The 27,140-nt window shown below is 44.7% G+C and overlaps 1 protein-coding gene across 1 annotated transcript; it reads right to left on the bottom strand.

Moving 5' to 3' along the window:
- Positions 1 to 8,417: 8,417 nt before the first annotated feature.
- Positions 8,418 to 25,384, bottom strand: DDX3X (DEAD-box helicase 3 X-linked). Its single transcript, XM_063393037.1, has 17 exons — positions 25,212 to 25,384; positions 23,060 to 23,117; positions 22,025 to 22,075; positions 17,488 to 17,611; positions 16,175 to 16,315; positions 15,990 to 16,089; positions 15,333 to 15,468; positions 15,010 to 15,095; positions 14,285 to 14,383; positions 14,049 to 14,209; positions 13,730 to 13,874; positions 13,464 to 13,608; positions 12,972 to 13,153; positions 12,759 to 12,876; positions 12,185 to 12,341; positions 11,237 to 11,364; positions 8,418 to 10,940 (listed from the first exon to the last, which is right to left on the bottom strand). The coding sequence occupies exons 1-17, from the start codon at positions 25,254 to 25,256 to the stop codon at positions 10,858 to 10,860; spliced, it is 1,959 nt and encodes a 652-aa protein (XP_063249107.1). The 5' UTR covers positions 25,257 to 25,384; the 3' UTR covers positions 8,418 to 10,857.
- Between the last annotated feature and the right edge of the window lie 1,756 nt (positions 25,385 to 27,140).

Here is a 27,140-nt window from a genome sequence, read left to right as displayed (position 1 = left end):
CTGGCACTTGGCCTTGTTGAACCTTGGGAGGTTCTCATGGTCCCACCTGTCACCTGCACAGCTCCCTTGAGAGGCACAGCAGAACCAGCACCCCAGGAGCCTCAGTAATTCCCCTCTGTGATCCATGGCACACACTGCAATGGTCTGGAATTCCATATTCCAGCATGGAAAGGACATTCCTGCCCTTAAAGGCAGAGCTCTGAAAGGGCTGAAACCCAAGTGGAGCAAGACCTTACAATGACATTTCACAACCAGCCTGCATAACTTTATCAAGAGTTATTTTAGCACATGGACTGGGAAAAAAAAATCTGGAGAGGGTTTTTGGCTTGGAGCTGCCATGGGTAAAGACAAACACTATGAAAGAAACAAAGCAGACACAGAAAAGCAGAAGAGAAAGGAGGACACAAAGAGCACTAGGCTGAGAAGGTGGCACTCTGGAAACCAAAGCAGAACCTACTGAAAAGGAATGGGACAAATCAAGAATTCTGAAACTTTGATTTACTCTCCAAATACAATTTCCTCCTTTGATCACAAACCTCCTCCTGATGACAACAGTCATCCACAGCATGGTTTTCAGAAGGTCCTTGGTTCTGAATGGATATTGCAGGCTGCAGACACAACAAAACACAGAATGGCATTTTTCCTCCTTCTGGTTACTTTGACATCCTCAGGAGAGGAGATGCTGGGAAGAAAAGGGCAGCTTGAATTCACCCTTTAATAGGACAGGGTGGGGCAAAAATGTCTCCTGATCTCTGTAGCTGTTCCCTCAGTGATGTGAGGGCTGATGCCAGACCCCCAAGGGTCACATTAAGGGGTGCCTTCGTGAAGTTGCTGGGTATTGAGGGGCAGCGTGGCGATTTTATTCACTGCCACAAGCCAGGTGAGTAGGCCTCGGCCTCCTGGACACAAAGATTCTGTGATCTTTCTCTTTTGGAGGAGAAAACCAGGCCCATTGGTAGCCAAAGCCCAGTGCCCACAGGTGACATTAGCAGGGTTCTTTATAGCATGAAACGATGAGCTGTGCTGTTTAACTCTTTGCAGCTCTTGCCTAGTGTGCAAACAGCATCACTCAGTAACACTGAGGGAAAGGGGAAACTTTTTGTTGTATGAAAACCAACCAAACCTCTGAGTCTGACACTGATGCCTTTGCCTGGCCACAGAACACCTCTCCTGCCCCACTGTCCCCAAGGAAGGTTCCCCTTTTTGCCCAGTCTTGGTGCTCTTCTCATCCTGTTCTGCCTGTGCTGGGTTGTGGGGCAGGGTGCCAGCAGAGTTGTGCTGCCGAGATTTCTTCTCACTCCTTTCAAGAAAACAGTGGTGAAGGCACAGCAAGAGCCAGGATGCTTTGGAAATACTGCCTCAACTGTCTGTTCTGAGCTTGGAAAAGTGCTTTGCAGGAGCATTAATTGAGATGATGTAACACTAGTGTTGGCCTCAGCACAATCAGCCTTGCACAGTGCACACAAGGAGACAAATTAACCCAGAGCTTAAAGGACCACTTTTGCTCTTGAAAACCCAATAGACAGTTTCTGTACATTTCTGACACCAGGATGGGGCTGTAAATCAGATATATTCTGCAATCCACACACTGAACACATAGGCTGCTGAGGCTGTACTTTTGTAAATTTGTGCTAACTTTGTAAAATGAAAATATAAAACAGTACAGTGAATAGCAAGGCAAAACAGGGTCCCTGTTGATCACTGGAGCTAAAATAAGGTTTTTCTTGTCAGGTGTCACCCACACAGGAACCCTGAACCTACAGCACCCAAGGCTGAACTGGTGACAGGCATTACAGATGTTGAGTCACGCTGTGACAAAGAAAATGGTGTCACACATTGATATGAAGTGACCACAGAGCTGGACAGCAGCTGTTCAACAAAACTGTTCTGTGGCTGTTAGAAAATGCTGATACTTCAAAAAACATTTATAAGGTGGGGCCATTGTGAAAACTGGTTCAGAATTGCCAAAATGTCAATTCTTCAAAAGAGTATGTTTGGAGAATTGGATTTAGAAACTAAAACCATTTTACTGCAATTTTTAATAAAGGAAGCAGTAGAACAAAGCCCAAAGCTATCAAACAACCCAGACGTTGTTACATCAAAGACATGCTATTTTCATCTGTATTGGCAAGGAGGAAAAAATTTAATTTTGAAGTTGAAAGATTCCATGGAAAAGGAGAAACATTTCATCCAGGTCTAATTTTAATAAAACAGCATGCTCTTGCAAACAAAATTAAATATAAAATGTAAATAAAACCCAGCCTCTTCCTCATTTTGGAGGTTTATCAGTCACTGCATTCTTGTTATTTTTATGCTATTGGTAAAATAATAGTATAAAAAAATCTAAGCCACTGTATCATCTCCTGAACTGATGAGAATTCAAATACCAAGTAGTTCATAAAGCAGTTTTTGTGGACTGCATGCAAATTTGACAGCCATATCCATTTACAGTTCTGCCAGCTACTGCTCTGGGCTGAAAGAATTCAATGACCCAGCAGAGCTATGTTTAAATAACCTACAGTAACAATTCTGCTGAGAAAAGCCTTGCACAGCCATATTCCTGCAGCTATTACTTATCAGATGCTGTCTGAGCAGCCCTGCAAACTATTCCTCTAGAAGGAGGCCTGTGGGAGCAGGAACATCAAGGAAAACAACAGCATGGAAAATTTCTGACTTTTGAGAAGGCAGGCAGATCTCTGAAATTACCCAAACCAAGAAGAGGCTGCAGATGGTGGACAGAGTTTGGGAAAAAAAGAAGGGTTACCTGGTTCAGAAGGATGAGCACAGGTCTTTGGGACTCAGAGGAAAGTGTAAGTTCCTGGGCTTGGCAGAGTGATTCAGCGAAGACAGAAGGAAAACAAAATGGTTTCGAGTGGGACAAATGGCACCAACACACAGCAGTAAATGACTGGTGGGCCCCAGCTCCATGGCTGGCAATTAACAGCCTACCTACTCACTGATGGATATAAAACCAAGACCAGTAATCTCTAACCATAGAGAATCTGGTGACTGCAAACAGAAAACCACTCCAACAGCCAAGGTTGACTGCACTGCAAAAAAGAATCTGGGTTTCCAGTTGAACCATCCGTGTGGAAACACATTCCTTGTCCCTAAACCTAATTTATTATTAATTCACGTAATTCTTGGTAAGTCTTAACCTTAAGTGCTTTCAGATGTTTCCACTGCTGCAAGTTCTCCAACCCAATGCCTTCAGCACAAGAACTGAAACTGAGGAATGGGTGAACCTGTATGTGGAATCTACAGCCTGTCCACCTGGGCTTCACTGAAAAAAGATGATCAGACTTCTAAACCAAAACCTGTGCAAATAATATTAAGAGTAGTAGTCAGAGTAGTATGATCTTTTCTTGACATAGGAGGGAGGGAGACTCCAGTATCCAAACTAAAAATCATGATTTGATCTCTGGTGCATCCCAGAGTCCTCACTGAGTTAACATGGCCCTAGAGAAGTGGCTGCTGTTATCAGACAGACATTCTTTGAGCATACATCAACAACCAGGGATGTCCTGATGCTTCCAGCTTGTTAAGACATTCATAATGCTCCAGCACAGCCCAGGCCACAAAATTTAACTCTGATTTGCTACGAGTTTTGGGGATGCTGTCACAGACTGCAACACTGAAAGCAGCCACCAGTCTGTGTGGGGCTCCTGTCAAGGACATTTCAAAGTCACAATTAACTCCTTTAAGAATGTCAGCGTTAAGACCTCAGAGTTTTATAGCAAGTGAAGCAAAAGTAAATCACTCTAGTGCTAAACCAAAGACCAAGGAGCAGTAGCAGAAAATCTCCTAAAACCCTGGTGACCACCACAAGGCTCATCCTGCATGAGGAACTCTGATTCCAAGGGAGTTCTTACTGAAGGGTAACGAGTCCCAAGGTACAGGCAGTGGCTGCAGGCGTGGTGGAGGTTCCCATGCTATGACCACGAGCCTGGGCTGCTCCCAGACCCCCAGGTCATCGTGAGAGGAAGCTCATGTTTGTGCTGCCACAGCAACATGGGGTCACTCACTCAGAGGAGAGCTGGGCTTCCACTCTTAACTCGGCCACTGGCCTCTTGCTTGGCTGTTCTGTCTCTCCATTTCCTGGCACGGCTGATCTCCTTCTCAAAACTCTGCTGAGATTTACCAGAGAAGTCCTGCAGAAGCACCAGTGGTTGCAATGAGCCCATCATTTTAATTTATCCACATAAAATAGGCAAGTACTTGAGTCTTTGTAGGAATTGTCATAAAGCACACTGTGATTTAACAGATTTAACAGCCTAATTACCAGATTCCTCAGCTGTTTACAGAGCCAAGAAGAGGATGCATCCTTCCTCAGACCAGCTGATACAGTTAGAAAATTCAGGCAAGCTTTCAAGTACATGATCCTGCTATGTTTGTAGACTCACACAGCTCAACTTAATTAAGTACAGTCTTTTCACTCAGAGAGTCCTGGGCACATCTTCATGCATAAATGGAGAGAGCTGGAAAAGATCAGCAATGTGGTACTCTGTTTCCATAAGCCAGTTCTCAGCTCTTAAACATTTTTGTATTTTTTCAGAGAACACTTCCCTTAACCTACATCTAATCTCTGACTAAGCTCAGCACACAAGTGGTATTTAACAAACAGCCTCCATTAAGAGTCCCAGTCCACTTAATTTCTGGCTGTTCCTTCTTTGTAAATAACCCCGAGCGATTGCTTCTCTTGCTGCACAAGAAATCCTTTCAATCACGAGCCTGTGAGATCTCAAGTGCCATCAGAAGCAATGTTTGTTTTGACTGCAAGAAGAAACAAGTACGTACAAAAAAAAAAGAGAAAACTAAACAACGGAAGTTGGGTTAGAAAGAACAAGGGTAAATATTTGAGAAATGCTATCAGAAATCTCATTTCTTTCTCTTGTAAGAGCAGAATAATCAAGGAATATGCCAGGGTGCCCCATGCTTTTACTGGGCTGTCATTTTTTAAGCTGAATCTATCTGCAAATTACTGGTTTCAAGTTGAACCTCGAAGTCCCAGGTGAGACTGGATATTGGTGCTGCAATTGCTGATTGAAAAAGTTGATGTTTTTACACTGACCGGATGAACAAGACACAAACAGAACAGTTACAGCATGAAGATGTGACTGACCCCAGGTAACCCAGAGCAGCAGCACAGCTGGGAACAGATGCTTTTGTGTCTTTGCCAAACCTATTCTGCTTCCTTTTCAAATTTATCAGTACTCCTTCTTTCCCAGTGAGTCATCAACTGAAGGAGATTAGACAAACTCTTCAGCCACTGAAAAAACCCTGGTAATCAGGTCCCTCCTTGAAGCAACAGTTTCATTTTCTGCAGTGGATATCCAAGCACGTAATGCCAACACTTCCTGCAGGCTGTACTTCAGCCTTCCCTGCAAAGCCTGTAGTCCCCATGACCCTCAATTACAACCTCCAGTTTGTGTGAAAGTCCAGTGGGAGCAAAGCTTTCATCACTTCAAATACATCATTTGATACCATCACTGTATTGAAACCTGCACAGGTCATTAATCAGGCTCAGCACAGTGTAATCTGTGCTCTGAACACTGAATGTTTATTTGAACTGTGCAATCCCTTTTGCAGCAATATTTTTTGCTAACAAATCAGAAGATGGTGAATTTCCCCTGAAGTGGCAGGACAAAGAGCAAACCCTACCCTTGCTAGGATGCAGTTTAGAGCAGAATTTTGATTGTTTACAAAAACTCTCTGGGGAGATGCAGTACCCTTAATGATGAAATATACAGCAGAATTTGCTTATCCTAAATGGACAGGCCAGACTTGTAGATCCATAGCACTGACAGCCTTCCCAGACCATCCCTAAATAATGCCAGGAAAGAGCTATGGACAGCAGTAGGGGAACTCTCTCATGGTACATCAGCAAAGGCCCTCCCACCACTTACACTTTTCCCAGTCCTGGCTCTGCTGCAGGCCTGCCTCATTAACCACCAGCAGGTGACTTCAGCTTGTTTAAGTGTCATCCTTCTGTGAGCACAGGATAATTACACAAACCACTTCCCACTTCCTGGGACTACTTACACAACTGCTACCCACGAGCAATGTTATGCACAAGGCCACTGATTCCATGAGGCAGCTAGCCAAGGGGCTGGCAGAACCAGACAGGATCTGTACTGCTGTTTTCTGACACAAAGTGGTAACCTAAGACAGCAAATGCAGCATGAAACTGTCACCTCAACAGCCTTGGCAATCTGCCCCTCAAAAACAATCCACTTACAACTCTGAGGTTGGTTTGAGTGCTGGTACAACAGCTCCAGCCAGGTTCAGTGAAGGGGCAGAGCTCACAGCACAGCAGGAGTCAAACTCCAGACCTGTCCTTTGCTCCCTTCCACCTAAGAATGAGCACTAACACCTGGGATCTGTATTTCAGAGTGGCCTGTCATAACACTGCAGGCTTTTCACAGACACATTGATCAATATGAGCAACAGCAAACACTGCACTGGATGAGGATTCACAAACTTGGAAGGCTACAGGCACACAGCTTTAACGAGGTTTATAGGGCAGCTTTTGGCTGCCCCAGCCTCAGCAGCACCCTGCTTTTGTACAAGCTGCCTTTCCTGTCCTCAGTCCTTGCACCAAACAAACAGTAACCAAGTCTCTCTGGTAACCCCATTGCTCTCTGCACTTCTATGAACTCCACACTAGGACATCAATCCAAGTCCCTCCCACCCCTATCACCACAGTCAAACAGTTCCAAGACCTCTCCTTATCTGCACAGGTCACAGTGACCTCACTGGCAAACCAAGAGCAGAATTTACTACAATCTTCCTGCCATAACCTCTGCCACTGTTGGCATATGCACATTTATTGCCCAAAGACTGACTTTACTGCACGTTTTGAAGGCCTCACACAACAAAGCTTCACTAAGACAAATCAATAATAATTTTTACCATTTAATTCCACAGCCTTTTTCTTTATAGTTTAGGATGTCTTGCCCACCTCTTCCCAAGTTTTTCCTCACTGTGGGAAAAAAATTACTGCCCAGCATGCCAAGAACTACTGAAATACAAACTTCCACCTCTGTGGGAACACGCTCTGTGCTTCTCTCACCCCATCAGCTTTGGTGTCTCAAGACTCCTCATTCTCTGCCATTTCCCCAGCCTAACTTCCATCTCCAGAGGTAAAGGGTTTCCTCCAGGCTGTAGGAACAATCCTCCTGAGGACCAGACTGCCTCCTTTGGTTTTCACTCACTTTGTGCCCACTGCTGCCTTACATCAGCCCTTCCATCCCCTTTGCAAGCCCCACTGCAGAGCACTGCTCACAGCCCTGTGGCTCCTCTGCCACTCCAGCACTCTGCCAGGGACAAACCTATCTAAAGCACCAAGTGCAAACCTTTACACTCCGAGCTGGAGCTCCAGATCCCACGGGCACCTTCCACAGCGCCCATTTTCCTTGGAGTATCCATCTCCTAACTACGGTTCTAGGATTTCTAGATACACAGGGGAGGGAAAACTGCCTTTGGAAGACCCTTACGTGCACGTTGCACATCCAGGGACATTGCATGACAACACAAAGCCCTGCATGATGAGGTTGATAATTAATGCAAGTCTAAAGCAGGTAAATTTAGTGTGGTCCACAGTCAGTGTGCCCAAGGCAGATGCTCCAGAAGCCATCCTGGGAATCACCTATGTCCATCCTTTCCAGTATTCTCCACAGTCCATACACACTACTGGGTTGGTGGTGTAGATTTCATTTCCTATATGGATCCAGGATTGCAGGGGCACAACACACCTTTACCAGTCCTCACCCCCTGCCATTCACCTGCATCATGCTTTTATGCGTCAGAGGTCCCAGGCACTACTTTTTTCCCCCCACTCTCTTCCTTACTCACCAGGAAATCTCAAGTTTCTACAGTTGTTTCAGGACCTAACTTGAAACCCAGGCTGTTTTCTAAATCACTCTCAAATGAAGCAATTTTATTTCACTTTAAACAAACTGGAAACACCCAAATCTATTCCCTTCCACTCTCTTCCCCTGGATATTCCAAATTTCACTCATTTTGACTTTTCAATACATAGAACGAACAGGTATGACATCAAAACTTAAAGCTCTCCAAAAGGTACTCCTGTGGAACTCAGAGATGAAGTCTGCGCAGTCAGGGGCTGAGGAGCCAAGCCTACCTTCACAAGGTTTAATTAGGTTGTCACAGCCAAAATCAGTTCCCCTGATGAAGAACCCCAGGTGGTTTTCTCCTCGTCTGTCCCACTCAGTTGCACTGTGGGGCACAGGCCATTTCAGGTTCCTTCAGCTACAGCCCTGAGCCTGGCTGCCATCTGTCACCACACTGACGTGTGCCACACTAGAGTCACCTGCTGCCAGAGCTGCACATGAATGAGACTGCTGGGGCTACAGAGCTCATAAACCAGGAGTGACGCTTCACAAATGAATAGACTGTGCAGTTCAACTTTTTTATTTTAATAAAATCAAGAATATGCACAGCACATGCAGTGCTAGCATCTAAACTAATACAATAAGCAATTCTAAACCTACAGTGACTTGAAGTTCAATTTTCACATTCAGCAAGTTTAAATCCGTTCTTGCATATTGGTTTGAATCCTTGTATCTGAACTGAAAATATTGCTGGCTGATAAAACTTGCTAAAATGCACAAGTCACTGATTATGCCAATACAACAAAGATAACCACATGTTTGAGGATTGCAATGTGCCAGACATTCACTGAAAAAAAAAAACCACACAACTAAACAAAACTCACGCAACAAACATCTGAGAATCTGGACACTTCACATCAGTGTTTAGAAGTGTTTCATAAATATCTTAAGACAAGTGTATCAAAACCTTGGCATGTTTAATTTTAAGTTGCCAATTTTTGTTTTACTATCAGAAAGTTATGGCTATACTGCCAATGCCGGGTCTGCTTAATTTGACTTAAGAGTTTAATATGACTTAAACATTAAAAGCTCACACTACCCCGAAATATATAATTTCACGCATACGGTGACATTCAACATTCAAGTGCCAGTGTTTTTGTACTGTCTTTTGGTCAAGTTTCTTTAAACTTTCAAAGAATCACTTTTAGGCTTACAAAAATAAATATTTGTCAAAAATGTTCAATAAATATTACACAAAACTAGCAGCAAAAAGTATCTAGAAATCTGTCGTGTGCAAATAGTTTTCTTCCCAGCTATCATTCCCATGGTCCCAAATAAGTTTTAGAATCTATTTCCTTCTCCTTAAACAAGCTGCGTTCAATCTCCAAGAGACAAAATAAGATTGGAAGTTAAGGACACGCACACAAGACATATATAAAATTCTCTGAATGTGCAATAAAAGAAGTATTTTGTAAAAAGTTATGGGCAAAATGTACAAGGGCCTAAACCTAGACTTGAAATAGCACCATAACAAATGACCTCAATACTGTCAAGTGCACCTACTTAATAAAAGTTTTAGAACAAGGCACAATACACTTGAAAAAATCTATTGCACTTTAGGAGATTTTTGCCATTTTCCTATGCCACTGTAGATTAGTTGTTAAACGCTCTGGCCGCAAAGTTAGCACAGAAATTCCAAGTGGCAGAGGCATTTTTCTGGTGGACAATACTTATCTTTGGCCAGATTTAGCATAACAGACTATAAATACAATGGAAACCTATGCAACTAAAACTGACTAAAACTGCACTTTGATAGCAGAATTGAAACCTTGTGCAGTTTATGTACATTTCCAACCTCTGTGATCTCAGGTTTGTTTGTTACTCTTCTGGAGCCATTTTACAAAGTCTACAGTAAGCCAGTTTAACATCTCCACGCAGCTTGAACAGAGTAATGTGAATCTGCATTAAAATAAAGCCTGCTGCATAATTCTTCCTGTTCATACCCTCTTGACCAAAAAACATCAACACTAGCATGCGTTATTAGACCAAAAATTCAGTCAGGCCCTTAAGGAGGACCAATCACTGCCATGGTCAGCCATTCTACCATTTCAATTTCATATGGCAGGCATTTTTAAAAAGTCTAAATAGATGAATTCTCCTAAAAACTATTTCAAGTTATCAGACCTTTAAACGTTCCCTGTAATGTTCTGCCCACATTTGGCTAGCTCACGTTAATGATCTGCCTAAATATTGAAAAAGGAATTGCTGTATTTACTTGCATTAACTTCAAAAACAGTGCTTTTAATGTATGCATGTATCCATACATCATCTCATCATGACTGGAATGGCTTATTAAAGGCTATCAGGTTCTAAGTACCTATCCAGGATAGAGTGAGCAAATCAGAACTTTAACTTAGTACAGTTTTGCCACATTAGAAACTAATTGCATTGATATGCTTCAAGATGTTTTATTTTTCAAATCTGCAGATACCAAAAGCCCTAATGCAGGCTACCGCATAAGTTTTTCTTTGTAATATTATGGATGAATCAGTGATTCCTGTTTAAGTTGTATCACACCTGTGTGCCAAGGTTTGATTTTAGCCCAAGTTCAGTAATTTTTATTTTGTCAAAACAATTGATATCTTGAGCATTACTGAGCCAACAGGACATCAAAATAAAAGTTGTCTAAAGTTAAAGGCACAGTACATTAACAAACAAATGATCCTCAGTCACAAAATTATAAATGCAGTTTCTGGGTGGGGATGGGTGGGAGGGGAGTTAATCCTGACTACAGCAATAAGAGTCTTCAAAACCACCTTCGAGATAGGGCTACTTGTTCCTTTATTTCCATCTTGTGACCTTGAGCTCCCTTAAAAAAAATTTCAGTGGAGAATCACAGCTGGTAATGTACTGCGAGTTCTTGAAGCTACACAAGGTATAGTCTGGCTAAGTTACATGTGGTTTCCATATTAGCTTGTTTGGTGGGGTATCTGCTACAAGCAGATCAGTTGCCCCACCAGTCCACCCCCTGGGAGTTATAGTTTCCTCCATATCCATCACTGTTGTAGAAGCCTCCATAACCACCACCTATGAAAGGCAAGAGAAAGTGATGCTTAATTACTCTAAAGATTTGCATCTTCACAACAAGAAAACAACCCAGGTATCTGTTGTCTATTAAAGACACCCCACCCAGCAGCACTGTCAAATGCACATTAATACTGGAAAGGCAGGTACCGTCCAACCATCAGTCAGGTAACCTGCACCGGCCTAGATCCAAGCAGGATGCTGAGGCTGCACGACAAGCACCAGACGATCTCTTATTCAAACACCACATCCAGTCTGACCCCAGCACGTTTGAGGTGCACCAGCCCAGCCCCTCTCACCTCCGAAGCCTCTGCTGCCGCTGCCGCCGCTGCGGCTGCTGGTTGACCGGCTGCTGCTGGAGCTGCTGCTGCCGAAGCCGCTGCTTGTCCGGTAGTCCCTGGCTCCGAAGCCGCCGCTGAACCGACTGCTGCAGAGGGCAAGAGACAAACAGGATTTGTCAGTCCAACAGGAGGCATTTTAAGCACTGCACGTACTCAGACTCACGTACTTTGTGTACCAACTACAGCTGGCCAACAGCCACTGCTGAGGTGAGCACACTTGATAAGCATTCCAAGGCTACCTGAAAGATTTGATTCGGTGAAATCTCTGCCTCTACAGGATTTCCAACCTTAGGTGTTTAGGCAAACCTTTTCTGACTATCTCTCATAATGTACAAGATGAGTACTTTACACATATATTGCAAAATGGAAAACAAAAAACTCACACCAAACCCAATGTGGTTGGATCGTGTTAACTACATGAAGTGTTCCCTCATTCTACCCCTGTAAGCCAGTAAATAAAAGTTTGTATTACAGTATTTCAGGTTTCCACAGCAAGACTATTTTACAAGTGACCTCGTAACTGCATTCTTTTCTCTCTCTCTGTTTTGTCAGGAGGCATTGCATTACTTTCTCCTAAACATCAAAACAGCTGCTTAAGGTACATCTCTGGCACAGGCACTTCCATGTTTTACAGCTGCTTTTACAGTCCTAAAATGGTTTTTGATAATATCATTCTACCTCAGCTGTATCTAGCTGCTTGCTGAAGAGGAAAGAGGTCTTATGTGTTAACTGCCTTATGAATAGATAGAACACAACCAGACAAACACTGTCACCTTTGCACAAACCAAGGTCAGCTAATACTGCACTTTTCATCCTCTAATTGTATTTTCTGAGACTGAGAACAGGTCACAGAACTGTCTCTCACTGGACTGAACATACACCTCTAGCCAAAGCTGTGCCTCTTACCTCTTGGATCGCCCACGGCTGCCTCCTCCTTTGTGATGCTGTTCATAGGCCATGTTCTCCAGCCAAGATGGTACTTCTTGCTTAGCCTCCACAAGGAGATCAAGCAAGTCCTTTGTAATGTTTATGTTCCTCTCATTGAAGAATGAAGTGGCAAGACCTGAAGTAGATACTCAGTTTTAGCTAACACAATCCAAGTACACCACAGCACTTAAACCCACTGCTTCGTCCAGTTCCCTACAGCCAAGCCTGAGAACACTAGCATTACTTGGAGAGAAAGCTGTTTGAGACCATTACCCCACCACAGCTAGTCACAAAATCCTGTTTACTGACAAGACACAGAAGACACCAGGCTTTACATGTAGTAAGAGAGCCTTTTGATGGCACTAAGAATATTACCCAAAGGAACTGGTAAGCTTTCCACAGCAGCTTGGCAGCAGTGACCAGCTTTGGTCACAGAAGGCAGCTCACAGGCTTCTCTCAAGTACTTATTTGGAATTAATTACTCAGCCAATACGACTGCACCTGTCAACTCAGGTATGAAGTGCTGTCTGTGAAAACCCCAGGTCACACTTACCGAGGTTTCCCACACGGCCTGTACGACCAATACGATGTACATACTCCTCAATGTCACTTGGCAAGTCGAAGTTTATGACATGCTTTACATTTGAGATATCCAGCCCTCTTGCTGCTACCTATAGTGATTAAAGGATTCAATCAAATCTTAGTAAGGCTCCACAGGCCAAGAAACAGGCTCACATGCTCGAGGAGTTTGACAGATTTCACTTACTGCTGTGGCAACAAGAATGGGGCTCTTGCCAGAGCGGAACTGGTGCAGCGCTTCCTCCCTGTCCCTCTGGGAGCGATCTCCGTGGATACTCGTGCAGGCATAGCCTTCGTGGTACAGGAAGTCCTCAAGAGCATCTGCCCCCTTTTTAGTTTCCACAAACACCAGAGTCAAGGAATCTTTACCTAAAAACAAATTGAAGCCCAGGTTAGCCAAAGAAAAGCTGCACAAATACAGGCTCCATGACCTAGTAAGAGGCAGATTCAATTCTCTGCCTGTTTATTCCCAAGTAACAATGGGGACCTCCCTCCCCATTTTTTATTAATAGACATGCCCACATCAACTTGATACTGGCCTTTAGCCAGTGCAACATATTCACTGCACATCAACAAAATACCCTTTCATTCACCCAATCAACAGAAATTCTTAGTGCTCGAGTGAATATTTGCCTATTCTGAATTTTGCCTCATTTGCTTATCTGCAGGTATTCTTTACCTGTGGCATTTAGCAGGTCAAGCAGGAATGATCGCTTGTCTGGCTCTTCCACCCATACTACTTTCTGTGTAATGTTCTCAGATGTAGAACCTACTCTGCCAACAGCCAGAAAGATGTACTCATCAAGGAAGTCACGAGCAAGCATCTAAAAAAAGAGGAGGAAAAAAAAAATAAATCACAATTAATTAATACTTTTGCCCTCCTTCCAAAGATGTCATCTCTTTGGCTTTACGAGCTTTTTAAGTATTTAAACTCCTGTTAAGTACCTGGATTTCCTTGGGGAAAGTAGCACTGAACATCATGGTGTGACGAACCCCCTTTGGTGGCATAGTATCTTGTTCAACAATTCGACGAATTTGAGGTTCAAACCCCATGTCAAGCATTCTGTCAGCTTCATCAAGGACTAGGTACCTAAACAGCAATAAAAAACATCTTCAGAACATTTTTCTGGAAGCTCTGCTCTGGTGTGCACTGGGTTACAAGTTCTGAACTACATGTTTAGACAGTCCAAAAGCTACTATCTGACATCCTTAACTGTATCCCGCTTTAAGCCATTTGTACATGGACAAGCAACACTTTACTTACTTGCAGAAATCCAGCCCAATCTTTCCCCTCTCCATCATATCAACCAGTCGTCCTGGAGTTGCTACAAGCAAGTGACATCCACGTTCTAAGTCACGGATCTGCTGGCCAATGTCTGCACCACCATACACAACGCAGGGGCGAACTCTGGAGCGGTATGCAAACTGTAAAACAAAGTAAGTTAGCTCCAAGAAAAATTTTACTTGAGCTATGTTGTAATAATAAACTGTTAGATATACCTTTCTGGCTTCCTCATAGATCTGCACAGCCAATTCTCTGGTGGGAGCCAAGACCAGTGAGATTGGATATTGCTTACGGCGCCCATACCTCCCATTCTCCTGCAGGAAAAAAAACAACTTTGGCATGAGCAACCAAAACACAAAGGGAAAGAAAAAAGCTACTACAGGCAATATTTAAGGCAGGTCACCAGGTTTAAGAAAGACAAAGCATGACTGAGAGTCAGTTTGAGCACTGCCTCTGAAGACAGCCCTATTAGAGTGCCCAAGGTTCAGCTGTGGATTACTATGGCAACAGCTGCACAATCCTGGTTTCTACAACAACCACTGCAATCCTCAACTTCAGCAGCACAGAATTAACAGCCACAGAACCAGTTACTCCCTATTCTGAAATTATTAAGACACAGAAATGTGACCAAGTTGCTTTTTGTAGCAGTGGAAGTGTCTTTTAAGTTTATGCAATAACAAAACCTCTCATTAAAAAAAAAATGCACAGTTATGCATACAACTCTTCAGAAGAAAAAATAGTAATCCACAGCCTGGATTTTTTAAGGGAAACACCTAAAGTCTTCTTGAAGCTAAGATGCTTGCCTATCATACCCAAAATGATGACATTTAAGAGCAGATGTTGTGTTCAGTAGCACTCATCAGCTCATGTGGGGAGGGGAAAAACCCAAACCTATGACACAGGTCGTCACTTTTCCAGGACTGGGTATTTGAATACTTGCCTTCATTGCTCTCAAGGCATCACCAGGGCCATCTGCATATATCTGGCTCAGTATTGGTAGAAGAAATGCAGCTGTTTTCCCAGACCCTAGTAGAATACAAACCAGTATTATTAAGAGTTACTATCAACTACAGCACTAATCCTGTATCAGTAGCACAGTAAATCTAGTCAAGTCATATCTAAAGTACATGCAAGACTAAAGTTAATTAGATTCCAACACACAACTATTTCAGTACACTCTGCACAGGAGGTTCTACCTCTTACGTGCAGTAATACAAAACCCCACTTCTACTGAGAGTAAGCAGCAAAGAGGGATTAACTCACCTGTCTGAGCACAGGCCATTAAGTCTCTCTTTTCTTTAATTATAGGTATTGCATGTTTCTGGACTGGAGTAGGACGGGTGTAGCGTGTGAGTTCAATGTTTCCCATTATAATTTCTCCCATGTCAACATCACTGAACTGTGAGATATTTAAAAGGAGTAAGATCAGAATCCTTCCCTTCAACCACCACGTTAACAGTAATAAGTCGTTTATAAGGTAGCTCTTGTTTCAGCCTTTCATATAGAATTTTTATCTATAACTTTAGTATACACTTAGTGCAGCTTTCTAAGCAATCCTTAAAAAGCCAGCCAAGCCTGAAGTGCAGGCTGCATTAGCACACACACTGTGCTTGGTCTAACACTACCTATGGCTTAGTAGTTGCTCCCAAATCAACATCTCCAAAGCACTTCCACTTCTTCACAGGTTCACTGTTTAAGGACAAGTTACAGTTAAGAAGTAAGCTGTGAGTGTTGACTGAAAAAGCTTACGCTATTTCTTCCCTTAGTTCATCATATGCAACCCTCTTCTGCAAAACAGCTTAGCTGTAGAAGGGAAGACAGTGTTTCCTTTCCTCCCTAAACTTCAGACATCAAGCTACCCATGCAAAATAGTCACTATTACATATATCTTAGCAAAACAGACTTTTAAAAAGATCTTACACTTTCAATATGTGGAGGACAGTTGCTGCCTGTTGCTTCAACAGGGATATCATCATATTTCTCGAAGTTAATGCCAGTATTGCTTCCTGAAAAGAGTTCCCTAAAAACAGAAGAGGAAAGTATTTTTATTTGCTGGAATTATCAAATGACCCTCCCCTATGGATGGGTACCATTCCATGACTTACTGTTCCAGGCGTTCACTCGGGGGGAGAGGCTTGGACCAGTCATCCTCATCTGATTTGTCACACCAGCGGCTGTTCCCACCACGCTCAAATCTGCCGAAGCCACTCCGGTCATAGTCCCCTCCTCTGCCACGCTCCTCGTATCTAAACACAGCACCAGAATCAGAACATCCTTCCCAGGCAATGGGGGTACTGACATGCACAATGAAAGCAGTGTATGTTCTGTGTATTACACACACAGCGGTGGAACAATTCAAAATCATCAGGTTATCTACACTTGCTTCTTGACCTAAGAACAGAAATTAGTCCTGGCCATCAGACCAGGACATTTTTCTTTGTCAGACAGGAGAGCTTGTCATGATTTCAGAGCTCAGTTTAGCTTAGCACATTGAACTTTGCGTCACCAGTTTTATTTGATTATGCATAAAAAAATGTAAACAGCCATCTGCCAGTGGAGCTGGAATCCAAGTTGCTCAGTCTTTGCCATTTCTTTGTAGGGAGCTCTGTTTAAACCTCTTAAGCAGCATTATTCTGTATTCCCCCACCCCTTCATCCACCTCATTCTACACAGGTCTCCCATGTCCAGACAAAACCCTCCAGTGCTGCAATTTGTTCCTTTACTACCCCACCACACGTGTGACCAAATACCTCCATTATGTCATATAAGTATTTCATAAAGAGGGAGCTCACCTGTATTACTGACTTGGCAAGAAGGTGGAAGAAGTCCTTACCTCAACTGTTTAGCTTTTGGCCTGGTAAATCATGTTTGAGAAAACTCTGGATACAGGACTAGGTCAGCTTTACTAAGTAGTCGGTAAAGGTCACTCTCACCACACTTGTGCATACAACGCATGATGTGTGTAAGACTGATCAAGTAAGGCAGAGAACCTGCAAGAGTCTCACCCAGTTTTATTAACTACACTTTTTAAACAAGAAAAAAAATTTGAAATTAAAAAAAAAAAAAAAAATATCCGTAGTGATGTACTGTGTGTGCTCCCAACAGCTCTTCACTGTTCTCCAGGACATAGCCACCCACCTAGCACTGCTGTGGTGAATGTTGAAGTCAGCCAGTCACTACAGCTGCAGTGAGTGGCTGCTGGCAGACTACAGGGCACATTTTTCAACACATGCAAGTGGCCCATCCTTGAAATCATGTAGCTGCAAAGGCAAGGTTCTCTCCCTCTCTCCTCCCCTCCCAAGCTCCTCCTACCTCATGCTGTTCACACTTGGAACTCTAATTGTAACATCAAGATTACAGGTGCAGTGCTGGGGCTGAGGCAGACTCCATGTGCAGCACCAGCCCAACCAGTACTTGCCTCCCTCCTCGGGACCCGGTTCCGCGGTCGAAGAAGCTGGACTTGGCGTCGCGGTCGGAGCGCGCGCCGAAGCTGCTGTAGGCATCCTTGTCTCGCCTGGAGCTCCAGCCGCCGCTGTCGAAACCTGGCAGAGAGAGGGAATTCAGCCACACATGGCACAGTCCAGGCTTTGACGAGAAAACACCGCTTCTGTCCAGGAAATCTGCACTGAAAGGTCTAAACTCCCTCAGGAATGGATGAGGCATGAACCTTAAGACTTGCTCTAAAAGGGGCTGAGCATTTCTCACCACCCATCAGAACTGAAACTTCTCCCGGTATGTACAAGCCTGTTGGTTTGTTTTTTTTTTAAATATGCACTTGCCTTAGTACAAGTATTTCAGCTGCCTACCCTGAATCTTGCCAAACCTCATCTATGTCACCTCTCCAACACAAATCCCTGATCACACATGTAATTTTTGGAGGTTAACAAGGCCTCTCAGAGATCAATAAATGGTATCCAAAATACAAACAGAGGTTAGACTGTTTTATCATACTGCAAGTACACAAAGCAATGTGATCTGCACAGACTAAAAGTAACAGCACCCTACACAAAGAAGGTATATGGAGCTCTTCACAAAAAATTAATCACTCTGAATTTTCCCACAGCACTTCTACCCCTGCCAACAGTAGGTACCTACTTAGGTATGTTAACTCAAAAGAATACAAAGTATCTTAACTTGCCAATACTAAAATAAAAACCTCACTTTTATTCTGCTATCAGAGCCTGTGAGGTAGCACAAATCAGAAGCTTTAAACACTGCTCTGGTACTGAACTAAGAAATTATAAATTCTCTTTCAGAGGTCCAACCTGCCCAAGTTTGTGTCATATTTTGATGTCAGCTGTGGGATTCCAGCAATCTGTTATATTAAATAACAGAACAGATAAACAAATAATGTCACTCCTGTGAGCATGCTTTGCCAGCTCTACAGCACAAAACCAGTCCAGACCTATTCATAAGACAATAAAAGCAACCACAGAACAAACTCATTCCAAAGAAAGGGGCTGTTCTAGGCTCAGTCTCTCTGCAAAGGCTTTGCTACCAGAATTACCCCATGTTTCTGGGTGTTCTGTAAAGAGTGCCATTAAATTCTAGTACACAGAATCCAGAAACATACTGGTCACAAGGGAACTTCAAAATCTGTGGTAACTGTAACTCTTTTGTCTGGATAACTGAAACAGACACCAAAAATCATCCATCCGTGAAGTTGTTTAGCACACAAGATCATGGAATGAGCTTCAAGACCTCCAAACTGCTTTAAGAAGCAACATTAGTCCTTAAAGATAACAACTTCAAGAAAGTTGTTTTGGTTTGCTTAGAAGATAGCTAAACACAGATTTTATTATGAGTAACTTTCAGGCCACACTACAACTATTGGGATGTCATCCTGCCCAGAGATCTAACTGCAGTGGTACCGACAGAGCCATCTTCACAGACACAGACACAGTTTCTGAACAGTGAAAAAACTGAGATGACAGTATACCTAAGATCTTCTACCAAGCCTGAGAAGCTCAAAGAGTCAAAGTTTTATACTCCAAATATCTACAAAGCAACCTCCTTCACCTTGCCCACTACAGCACTCATTTCTGAAGCTGGTACCTTGCCACAATTTTAAGGTAGCACAGCAACTTCTACACCAAAGACAGGTATCCAAAGGTCCAGGCATACAAGTCAATTTTAAGTAAATGACAGCCATTTAGTTGTTGGAATTTCAGACATCAAATTGCAAATTAAAACCAGAAGTAAATGCCCTGAGAATACCCATAACAGACCAGAGAACAACTTCTCTAAAAGTGAAGATTACAATGCTGTGCAAGGACTACCCAGAAATCCCTTAAAATATCAAGGGTTATATTTTTTTTTAAGTAAAAACCTGTAGAGAGTCCATCCAGCACATCTTCCCCACTGCAGGGGCAAGAATACACCAAGTAATCAACTTGCAGAGCAGTTCTGTACTCCTTACACCTATGAACAGCATTACAGTTGTCAATATGTCTCCCTCAACCAGCATTTTAATTCACATTTTGTAACACTAACACAAATCACTGCCGGCTCAATTGAGAACCTGCCACATGCAGCAGCAATAATCATTTTTTTAAAAGATGGGAGAAATAGAATTATAGATTCCTTTAGGGTGGATAAGACCTTTAAGATGAGTTCTTAACTTTTTTTTTTTATTTTATTTCCTATAGATCAGATTACAGTTTGATATCCAGAAGCTGCTTCCAGGAAGTTTAAGAAGAAACTTACATAAGAACAAGCTTTGGTACTGCCAAGCTGAGCTCATGGAAGCAAGACACTTTAGGCCAGGAAGCCCTGCATACCGAGCTCCGGCAGCTGAGAAACAGAATTGCCACTAAGTAACCTAAGGACATTATTTCTATGCAGGCTGTTTTTTACTACCGCCCTGCTTCCTATTTACAAAGACAAAAGATTAATATTAGTGGGACAGATCTGCAAGTAAATGGAAGTTTTTTTTTCAATCAGGTTACTACACTTGTAAGGCTGCACCAAGAGTTTGTTGTATGGTTAAATAATGCCATGCAAGGTTGTTTCCTCACATCTCAGCTTTGAAAAATCGGCCATTAAAAATTCCAAGGAGCAGACAAAATTCAGAACAGCTTCAATGCAGCTGAAGAAATCACTGAGTTATGTAAACAGAAGCAAATGTAACTTTAATGGAAGTACAACTGTAGAACAGACTTCAAATCATCCTACAAGACAAGACAGCTCAGCTTTACAAGCACAAACTCATGATGCTTCCGACAGGGTCCTGAACTGAAACTTTTCCATTCAGCAATTATGAACCTTGCCACAGGGAACCAGGAAGAGGCCAGTGGTACAGCACTCAGGCAGGTTTAAAGGCAATTTTTGAACATTAGGTTTACCAAGGAAAGTTGGCAGCCAACTATTGATTGAACATGCCACATGTCAGATTATGGTCTCATGACCTATTTACCTTTTTGTAAGGTGAAGTCCTCAGAAAAGCCTCACGTAATCACACCCACACTGCTGTGTCTGAACTCTGCTTTTGCACACAATGAAGTACAATGCCAGTCCTACACATAATAGGTCATGGTGGAACTCAAGGTTATTGCATCTTTTACCCACAAAACTTAGCACTGAACGTCACACAAGGAATCTACGAAGAGCAAACGTTCACAACCACCTTAATGCTGTTTCCTGCTTTTGAGAAACCTGCACATTCCTCAGATTTGGCAAGTCAGGTTCTTGCAAGACAGCTCATTGGAGGTCAGTGTGACTGGGAACAAGAGCACTGAACTGGCTGCCACCACTCCCTCTCCTTTTCCTGAAACATTCAGCTCTGGTAACACACTGCTCATCACTTGGTGCTTCAGGCTATAGGTTCTTTTACATAACAAAACACACAAAACAACAACAAAACCACAAGCAAACAAAATCCACACCAAACCCTGAACACCCAGAAAACCCACAAATTTGGACACATACGAAGGCAAGCCTTTGATTGATCTTTCTTCAAATGGCTTAAAAGTATTTTTCATCTAGTCAGATTTCAAGTGAAGGACTGTGAGATATATTATCTTTTAAGTATTGTCCTCCCACCCACTCACAACAGAAGCCATCCTCCTGCAGTAATGGAAAGGATTTGTGGATGTTTACTGCTTTAGAAACATATGAGATCCAAGTCCTCTCCTGTCACAGAACCTCAATTCTTTACTTGTAACACAGCAGGAAGTGTTTTAGATGCTGCATTCTGGTAGACTTCAATAGGTGTTAGAGGAAATGTTTCTCTCATATCCACTCAAGTCAGCAGACATGGCAACAGTGCTGCAGCCCCTGCCCCCTTGGGACCTCACACAAAAAGGTCACAGTTTACTTCACTGAAGTGTTTTAAGAAACTTTTCTGTTGTATTATGTTCTGTTTAGAGATTTAAATGGAAGATGGCAGGGCCACTTCTCAGCATAAACCCCTGTGTAAACACGTGACCAAAATAGGTCATGTACTTCATGTTTGCTTCAGCAACAGCCTGCATTTCCTTCTGCAAGTTCTCCCAGGGGCTTCCATAAAAACTGCAGGAAGCTGAATGAGGACATCTCTTTGTGTAAAATACGCATTTACAGAGTGAAACTGGGCTGTTTGTTCATATTAAACAACTGATTAAGTTCCACATCACGGTCACTAACAGAAAAACTGGTACCCACAATGCCCATTCAGACCAGCACTCAAGACTCTATGGCAAGTTAAGATGGAGTCTCCATCTTGCTTCAGTCACAGCTAATTGTTACACAAACACACGGGGTATCTTGTCAGTCAGATACTGAACTTGAGCTTATGCTATAAATTGGTGAAAGATCTAGAAGAGCACACTACAAGCAGAGATGAAGTTGCCGTGTTTTGCACAGGACAGTCAAGCAGTCTGTGCAATTCCCTCCAGCAGTACTGTCAGAGTCTCTGCAGTGTGCTCCTAGAGATGCAAGAACCAGTTCAGTGTTGTCACCGTGTTTTTGATACATACCCTGTTTTGAAGCTTCCCTGTTCCGCAAGTGAGGAGGAATGTATCGGCCTTCTACAGGACAAAAGAAAGGCAGTGTTACAAACCCGTGTCAGCACAGCTTGAAATGCTTATCTTGTCAACAACAGCTTCTGCTTAATGAAAAACCATCTGCTTTTAGGATCTCCTGCAGCACTTTAAACAAGAATCCTTTAATACAGCACTTGGTAGCATGCTCTCAGTTAAAGTTTCAGTTCTTGCACGCTCATTTAGGCAGCTGGTTTAAGGCACAGATGTCTTGTGTTCCTCTGACGGAATCACACTCCCATTTATGGGTGTAACAGTGTCTACAACAAAAGCCTTCCTTGAACCCATTAAGGCTCAAGCTGGTGCCAGATACTTGAGCAACTCAGGATATTTACTGTGACATTTAAGTACTGGCACTCACGGTATTACTACTAGTATTTTTCCTTCCCCTTAAATTCACCCATCCCCATCCATTCAGGTCAGATCAAAGCAGAAGCCACACCTAATTGCCTCTGAATAGCATTCCTGTTTACAATCCAGAAACCTGTCTGCTAAAGCAACATGAATGGGAACATATCAGCCACAAGATGAAGGTGAATTCCTGGAAGATTCCTGTCTTCTTAACATACTTAGGCCTTGCATATCTATATCACTTTCTATTCAACGAACTGAGATCAGCAGAGTTAACATTCCTACTCTAGCTAGGTATTTTAAGAAGGTAAATCACCACATTACTACAATCAGTGGCCTCAGATGAGGCAATTAAAAATCTGGGACAGAACTGGTTAATTCTGTTAATTACTTATGGAACACAATTAGTTCTCTCAAGCTAATTAGGTGTTTCAGAAATGTGCACGTATACTCTACCACTACAAAATTAAGCGGTTTCATCTAAACCACAGTGTTTTCAATGCAAGCTTAACTGGCTACCTCCTATTTCCTCATCAGCCTCTGTAAACTTTGGCTTTAGAAACTGCTTTTCACAGCTGCAAACCCCCAACTTCTAAAACTTGAGAATTTGTGTGTACTTACTGCTTGTAGAGCTTCCTTCAGTCTGAGAGTCTGAGGAGTTCAAGTCTAGACCAGAAAACTAGAAGAAATAAGACAAGTGTCAACATGTTTTACCATTAACCTATGCTAAGACACAAAAAAAAACATTTTCACTTATCAGAACCCAGCTACTGCAAAGATTTTTTTTTTGTCTCACACCAAATTAGGTCTCCTATTATTACACTGTGTCATCTTTAATGTTTTTATACCCACCAGTAACACACACCCACACAGGACAGCAGAGTATCTCACACCCACCAAATCACTACCACAAACTTCTGCTTCACACTACATGCAGGCTAAAGAGACATTTTAAAGACTAAATTTCAGTGCACTCAAATGCATTCGGATTTGGGTCAGTGACAATCTTTTTTTTTTGCTCCAGAAACTCCAGCACAAGCAATGCCAATTCAGTTGGGCACTTCAATTGCAGAGACTCGATATATTTTTAACTGCAATAACACTACTAAGACATTACATTTGACGCAAATACTGCTCACAAAACATTAGGTGGTGTCTGCCAACCTCTTCAGCAAATACAAATTTTTCGTTTAATTTTCCAAAACGTTTATAGCCTTCAGTCTCCCAGTAAAGTTTTCCAAAAGATACTCCGTTCACGCACTACTGGTGTGCCGCTCAGAGGTTTTACGTCAAACACAATATGGGCTCATTTCAGCAGAAAGCAGTGGGAAACCGATAGAGCTTAAGAACCATCTTATTACAGTTGTTTGCCTGCATAGCAGGATTACAAACTTGTATCAGAAAAATAAGGCATGTTAAATAAAAAAAAAATTTACGTTATGTATTGCACAGAAGTGTTTTTCAACATGAGCTGAATTAATCCAAAGCAATGACTCCAATGCTCTGTCCTTTCTGGCGCTCAGCTGCGTGAGCTGCCGCCTTAAGACATTCACTTCTTTAGGAATTCTCCCACGGCTGACCTCATAACATCCTGTCTTTAAAGCCACCACTTAAAATGCCATCTTTCTAGCTGATCGAAGCACCAACGCAGGGCTTAAGAATGGTTCTTATTTTTAACAGCCAACAAAAACAAAGGCTCTCCACTAGGTCAAGGGGCCTCTCCACAATCAACAAGAAGCGACGGATGAATCTTCTCGCAGTAGATCCCCACGGCGGGGACAACCCTTCCCCGGCGCTGCCTGGGGCAGCGGTGGCGCAGCCCCGGCGCCATCTCAGTGCGGCACTGCGGGCTGGATTCCCGGCGCAGCGGGAGCAGCTAATCCGGCTGCCGGCGCCCGTCACGTGTGGCGCGGGGGGGCAGCGGGGGAGCAGGGGAGGGAAGGGAAGGGCCGTCTCCATGACCTACTTCGCGGGAGCGGCCGAGGGCGAGCGCTGCCCGGCCGCGGCCCCGCCGCGCCAGATGGGCTCTTCCTGCCCCCGCCGCCTTCCCCCATGGTTAGATAACCATCGATCCCGCCCAGCGTGGGGAGCGGGCAGGAGGGATGGAGGGATAAAGAGGAAGAAAATAACAAAAAATGGTGCGGACTAACACGAGTCCAGGCCCAACTGCGTCACCAGTGCCCGGCAGTACCGGAGCTCGAACAAAGGCGGCCGCCAGCGCCGCCTCCCCGGGGAAGGAGCGTCACACAAAGCGCCGTATCGTGTGTGTGCGTGTGTGTCCCCCTTCCCCCGCCCCGCACAATGGCGGCCATTGACCGCCCCTTCCTCCTCCTCCCCCCCCCGCTGCAGTTCCCGCTGCGGCCGCCGGGGGCCGCTGCCGCTCCCGGCGCTCCCACACAAAGCGGACCGAGCGCGGCGCGGGGGCCACGGGGCCCGAGCGGGACCGGGGCCGGGCCGGGCGGCACCGGCGGCCCCGCACCCCGGCAACGCCGCCCCGGCCGCGGGGACAACGCACCGTGGCGGGGGGGACCCGGCGTGGCGCGGGGCCGCCGCACGGCGTTAACTGCGCAACGAGCGAGTGCGCCACAACAGGCCGCGCTGGGGGGGAGACGGGGGTTACCGCGGGGGAAATCGCGACACGACCGCCGGGAAGCGAGGAGCGAAGCCCCACGCGAAGGATCCCGACCATCCCTGACGCCCTCCCTGCGCCAAGAGCTTCCGCCGCGCGCCTCCCCCGGGTAACGGAGCGGCCTTTCCGCTTCTCGTCCCTCACCTGCTGGTCTAGACTGAGGGCATTTTCCACCGCCACATGACTCATAACGAGAGATCGGTCTCGGGCTCGTCCCGCTCCGCCTCGAGAAATGGGGATCTGCTGGGCCGGGAGGTCGCTGCCGTGGGTGTCACTGGTTCCGCCACGAATCGCTTCCCTGACTGAGCCCCCCCCGCCGCGGGCCCGGCCTTTATATAGGCCCCGCCCCCCGCGCGCCCGGCCGCGCGCACTGACCTCAGCGCGCACGCGACCGCCTCTCCGCCCTCCCTTCCCGGCGCTATCGCGAGAACTCCGCGCAGCTCAGTGGCCGGCGAGGGAAGCTTTCCCGGAGGTGTCGCGAGACTTCGGGGCGCCGGACCCGCGCGGTCTCCGGCGGTACCGCGAGGTTTCCCCTCCCCCCGCTCCCGCCCGGCTCTGCTGGGGAGAAGAGCGGCAGCAAATTCTCGCGAGATCACTACCCCCGCCACCAACACACAGCCTGCGCTGCGCTGTCCTTTTGTTCGCCGCCCTCGCGAGAGCGCCCCGCGCGCGGCCGAGGCGGCCCTAGAAGGAGGCGGGCCCTGGGTCACGTGGGCGGGCGCAGCCGCCATCTTGTCGCTCCCCCCTCGGCGGGCAGTGGCGCAGCGCGTAATGGCGGCGCGGCGGGGAGGAGGGGCTGCTGCGCCCACAACACACCGGCCTCGCTCCCTCGCCTGCTCGTAGCGTAGGCCCAACCTGCGGCTGTGCAGGGCTCAGACCATCCCCTGTGCTTGCTGCCCAGCGGTACGTGGCTGTGAGCCGCTCACCCCAGCGCGGTGCTGGTGCCTTCCACTAGTAATTGCACGTATTCATGAGCTCTTTCTCCAAGACCCTTAGCCATCAAACATACTGACGTGCCGGAGGACTGCCCTTGTTTTCCCTGTAGTGTCAGTTTTGCCGTCTATCTCTACATCCACAAATATCCCCACCTTGGATTCATCAGGACTTTTAGGCTGTAAGCATCAGTCAAATAGTAAGCATTGAACTGTCTGTCATTAGAAAAAAAACCCCACAAATAACCCCATTCCCTTCTATGACAGCCTGCTGACACAGAGAACAGCAAAGCTGCTGCCTTGAATTTGGGTCAGTAAAAGTACTGATGAGCGTGCTTAGGGGAGCAGGCCATGGCCGGGGCTGTGAAGTGACAGGGAAAAGGACACGAGGTTTGGCTGTCCTTGATCCACACATAGCAATTACTCCCCCATTTCCCTCCTCCTCAGGCTCCTGCCTCTTCCCAGAAGAAAACCACAAGGAAGATCCATTCTCCAGAAGGATGATTCACCATGGGATTTGAAAACAAGACCGAACTTTTCCACAGTACTCATGCATTAAACAGCCCATCCCTGCCTAGGTTTTTCCTTGCCCTTAAAATTTGAGCTCTAGAACCAAAGTCTTCCTGTTGCAGAATTAGGTCCTACAAGATTTAAACATCCACAAACAAGTCCTTGAATGAGCAACACATGCTTCTCACAGGCAAACCACACAATTTTGCGATGCTCTGGTCTAAAACAAAACATTTACCAGTCTTCTGCTTTCACCTTCCATAACACTTCTCCGTCCAGCTACAGCTCCAGAGTTAAAGATTTATGCTTGTATTTCTTCCCTAGGTACACCTATTTGTATAAATTAAAAGCTCGCAGGTTTCTTCATCGAGGCTGCCTGAGAGTTAAAAGGAAAAAAGTTTCTGTGTCCTTTAAGAAGCTATTACTGGGTGTACGCCCAAATTTTGGGTTTTTTGAAAGCAAGTTTCAAATAATGCTTTTAATTCCTTTTCTTCTTACAACTTTGTAGACAATTCAAAATTGTAAACAATTCTGTCATTCCCTTTAAATCCCTGCAAGGTCTGCAGCATTTTACAAACAAGGGCGTCGTTTGTGATCATTCATATGCACCAGAAAATGACATTAATTAATC

Source organism: Prinia subflava, chromosome 3 (assembly GCF_021018805.1).
Source record: "Prinia subflava isolate CZ2003 ecotype Zambia chromosome 3, Cam_Psub_1.2, whole genome shotgun sequence".
Lineage (NCBI taxonomy): Eukaryota > Metazoa > Chordata > Aves > Passeriformes > Cisticolidae > Prinia > Prinia subflava.
The sequence above is the reverse complement of the archived record's forward strand: the minus strand, read 5'-3'. Positions and strand labels throughout refer to the sequence as shown.

What these genes read in the sequence shown, in the direction of transcription:
- DDX3X (XM_063393037.1), bottom strand. Translation starts at nt 25,256, where the DNA reads ATGAGTCATGTGGCGGTGGAAAATGCCCTCAGTCTAGACCAGCAG. An exon ending in TGAAGGAAGCTCTACAAGCA is followed by an intron (nt 22,076 to 23,059) that starts GTAAGTACACAC and finishes TTTGTCCTGTAG; the next exon opens with AAGGCCGATACATTCCTCCT. An exon ending in TCTATGAGGAAGCCAGAAAG is followed by an intron (nt 14,210 to 14,284) that starts GTATATCTAACA and finishes TTTGTTTTACAG; the next exon opens with TTTGCATACCGCTCCAGAGT.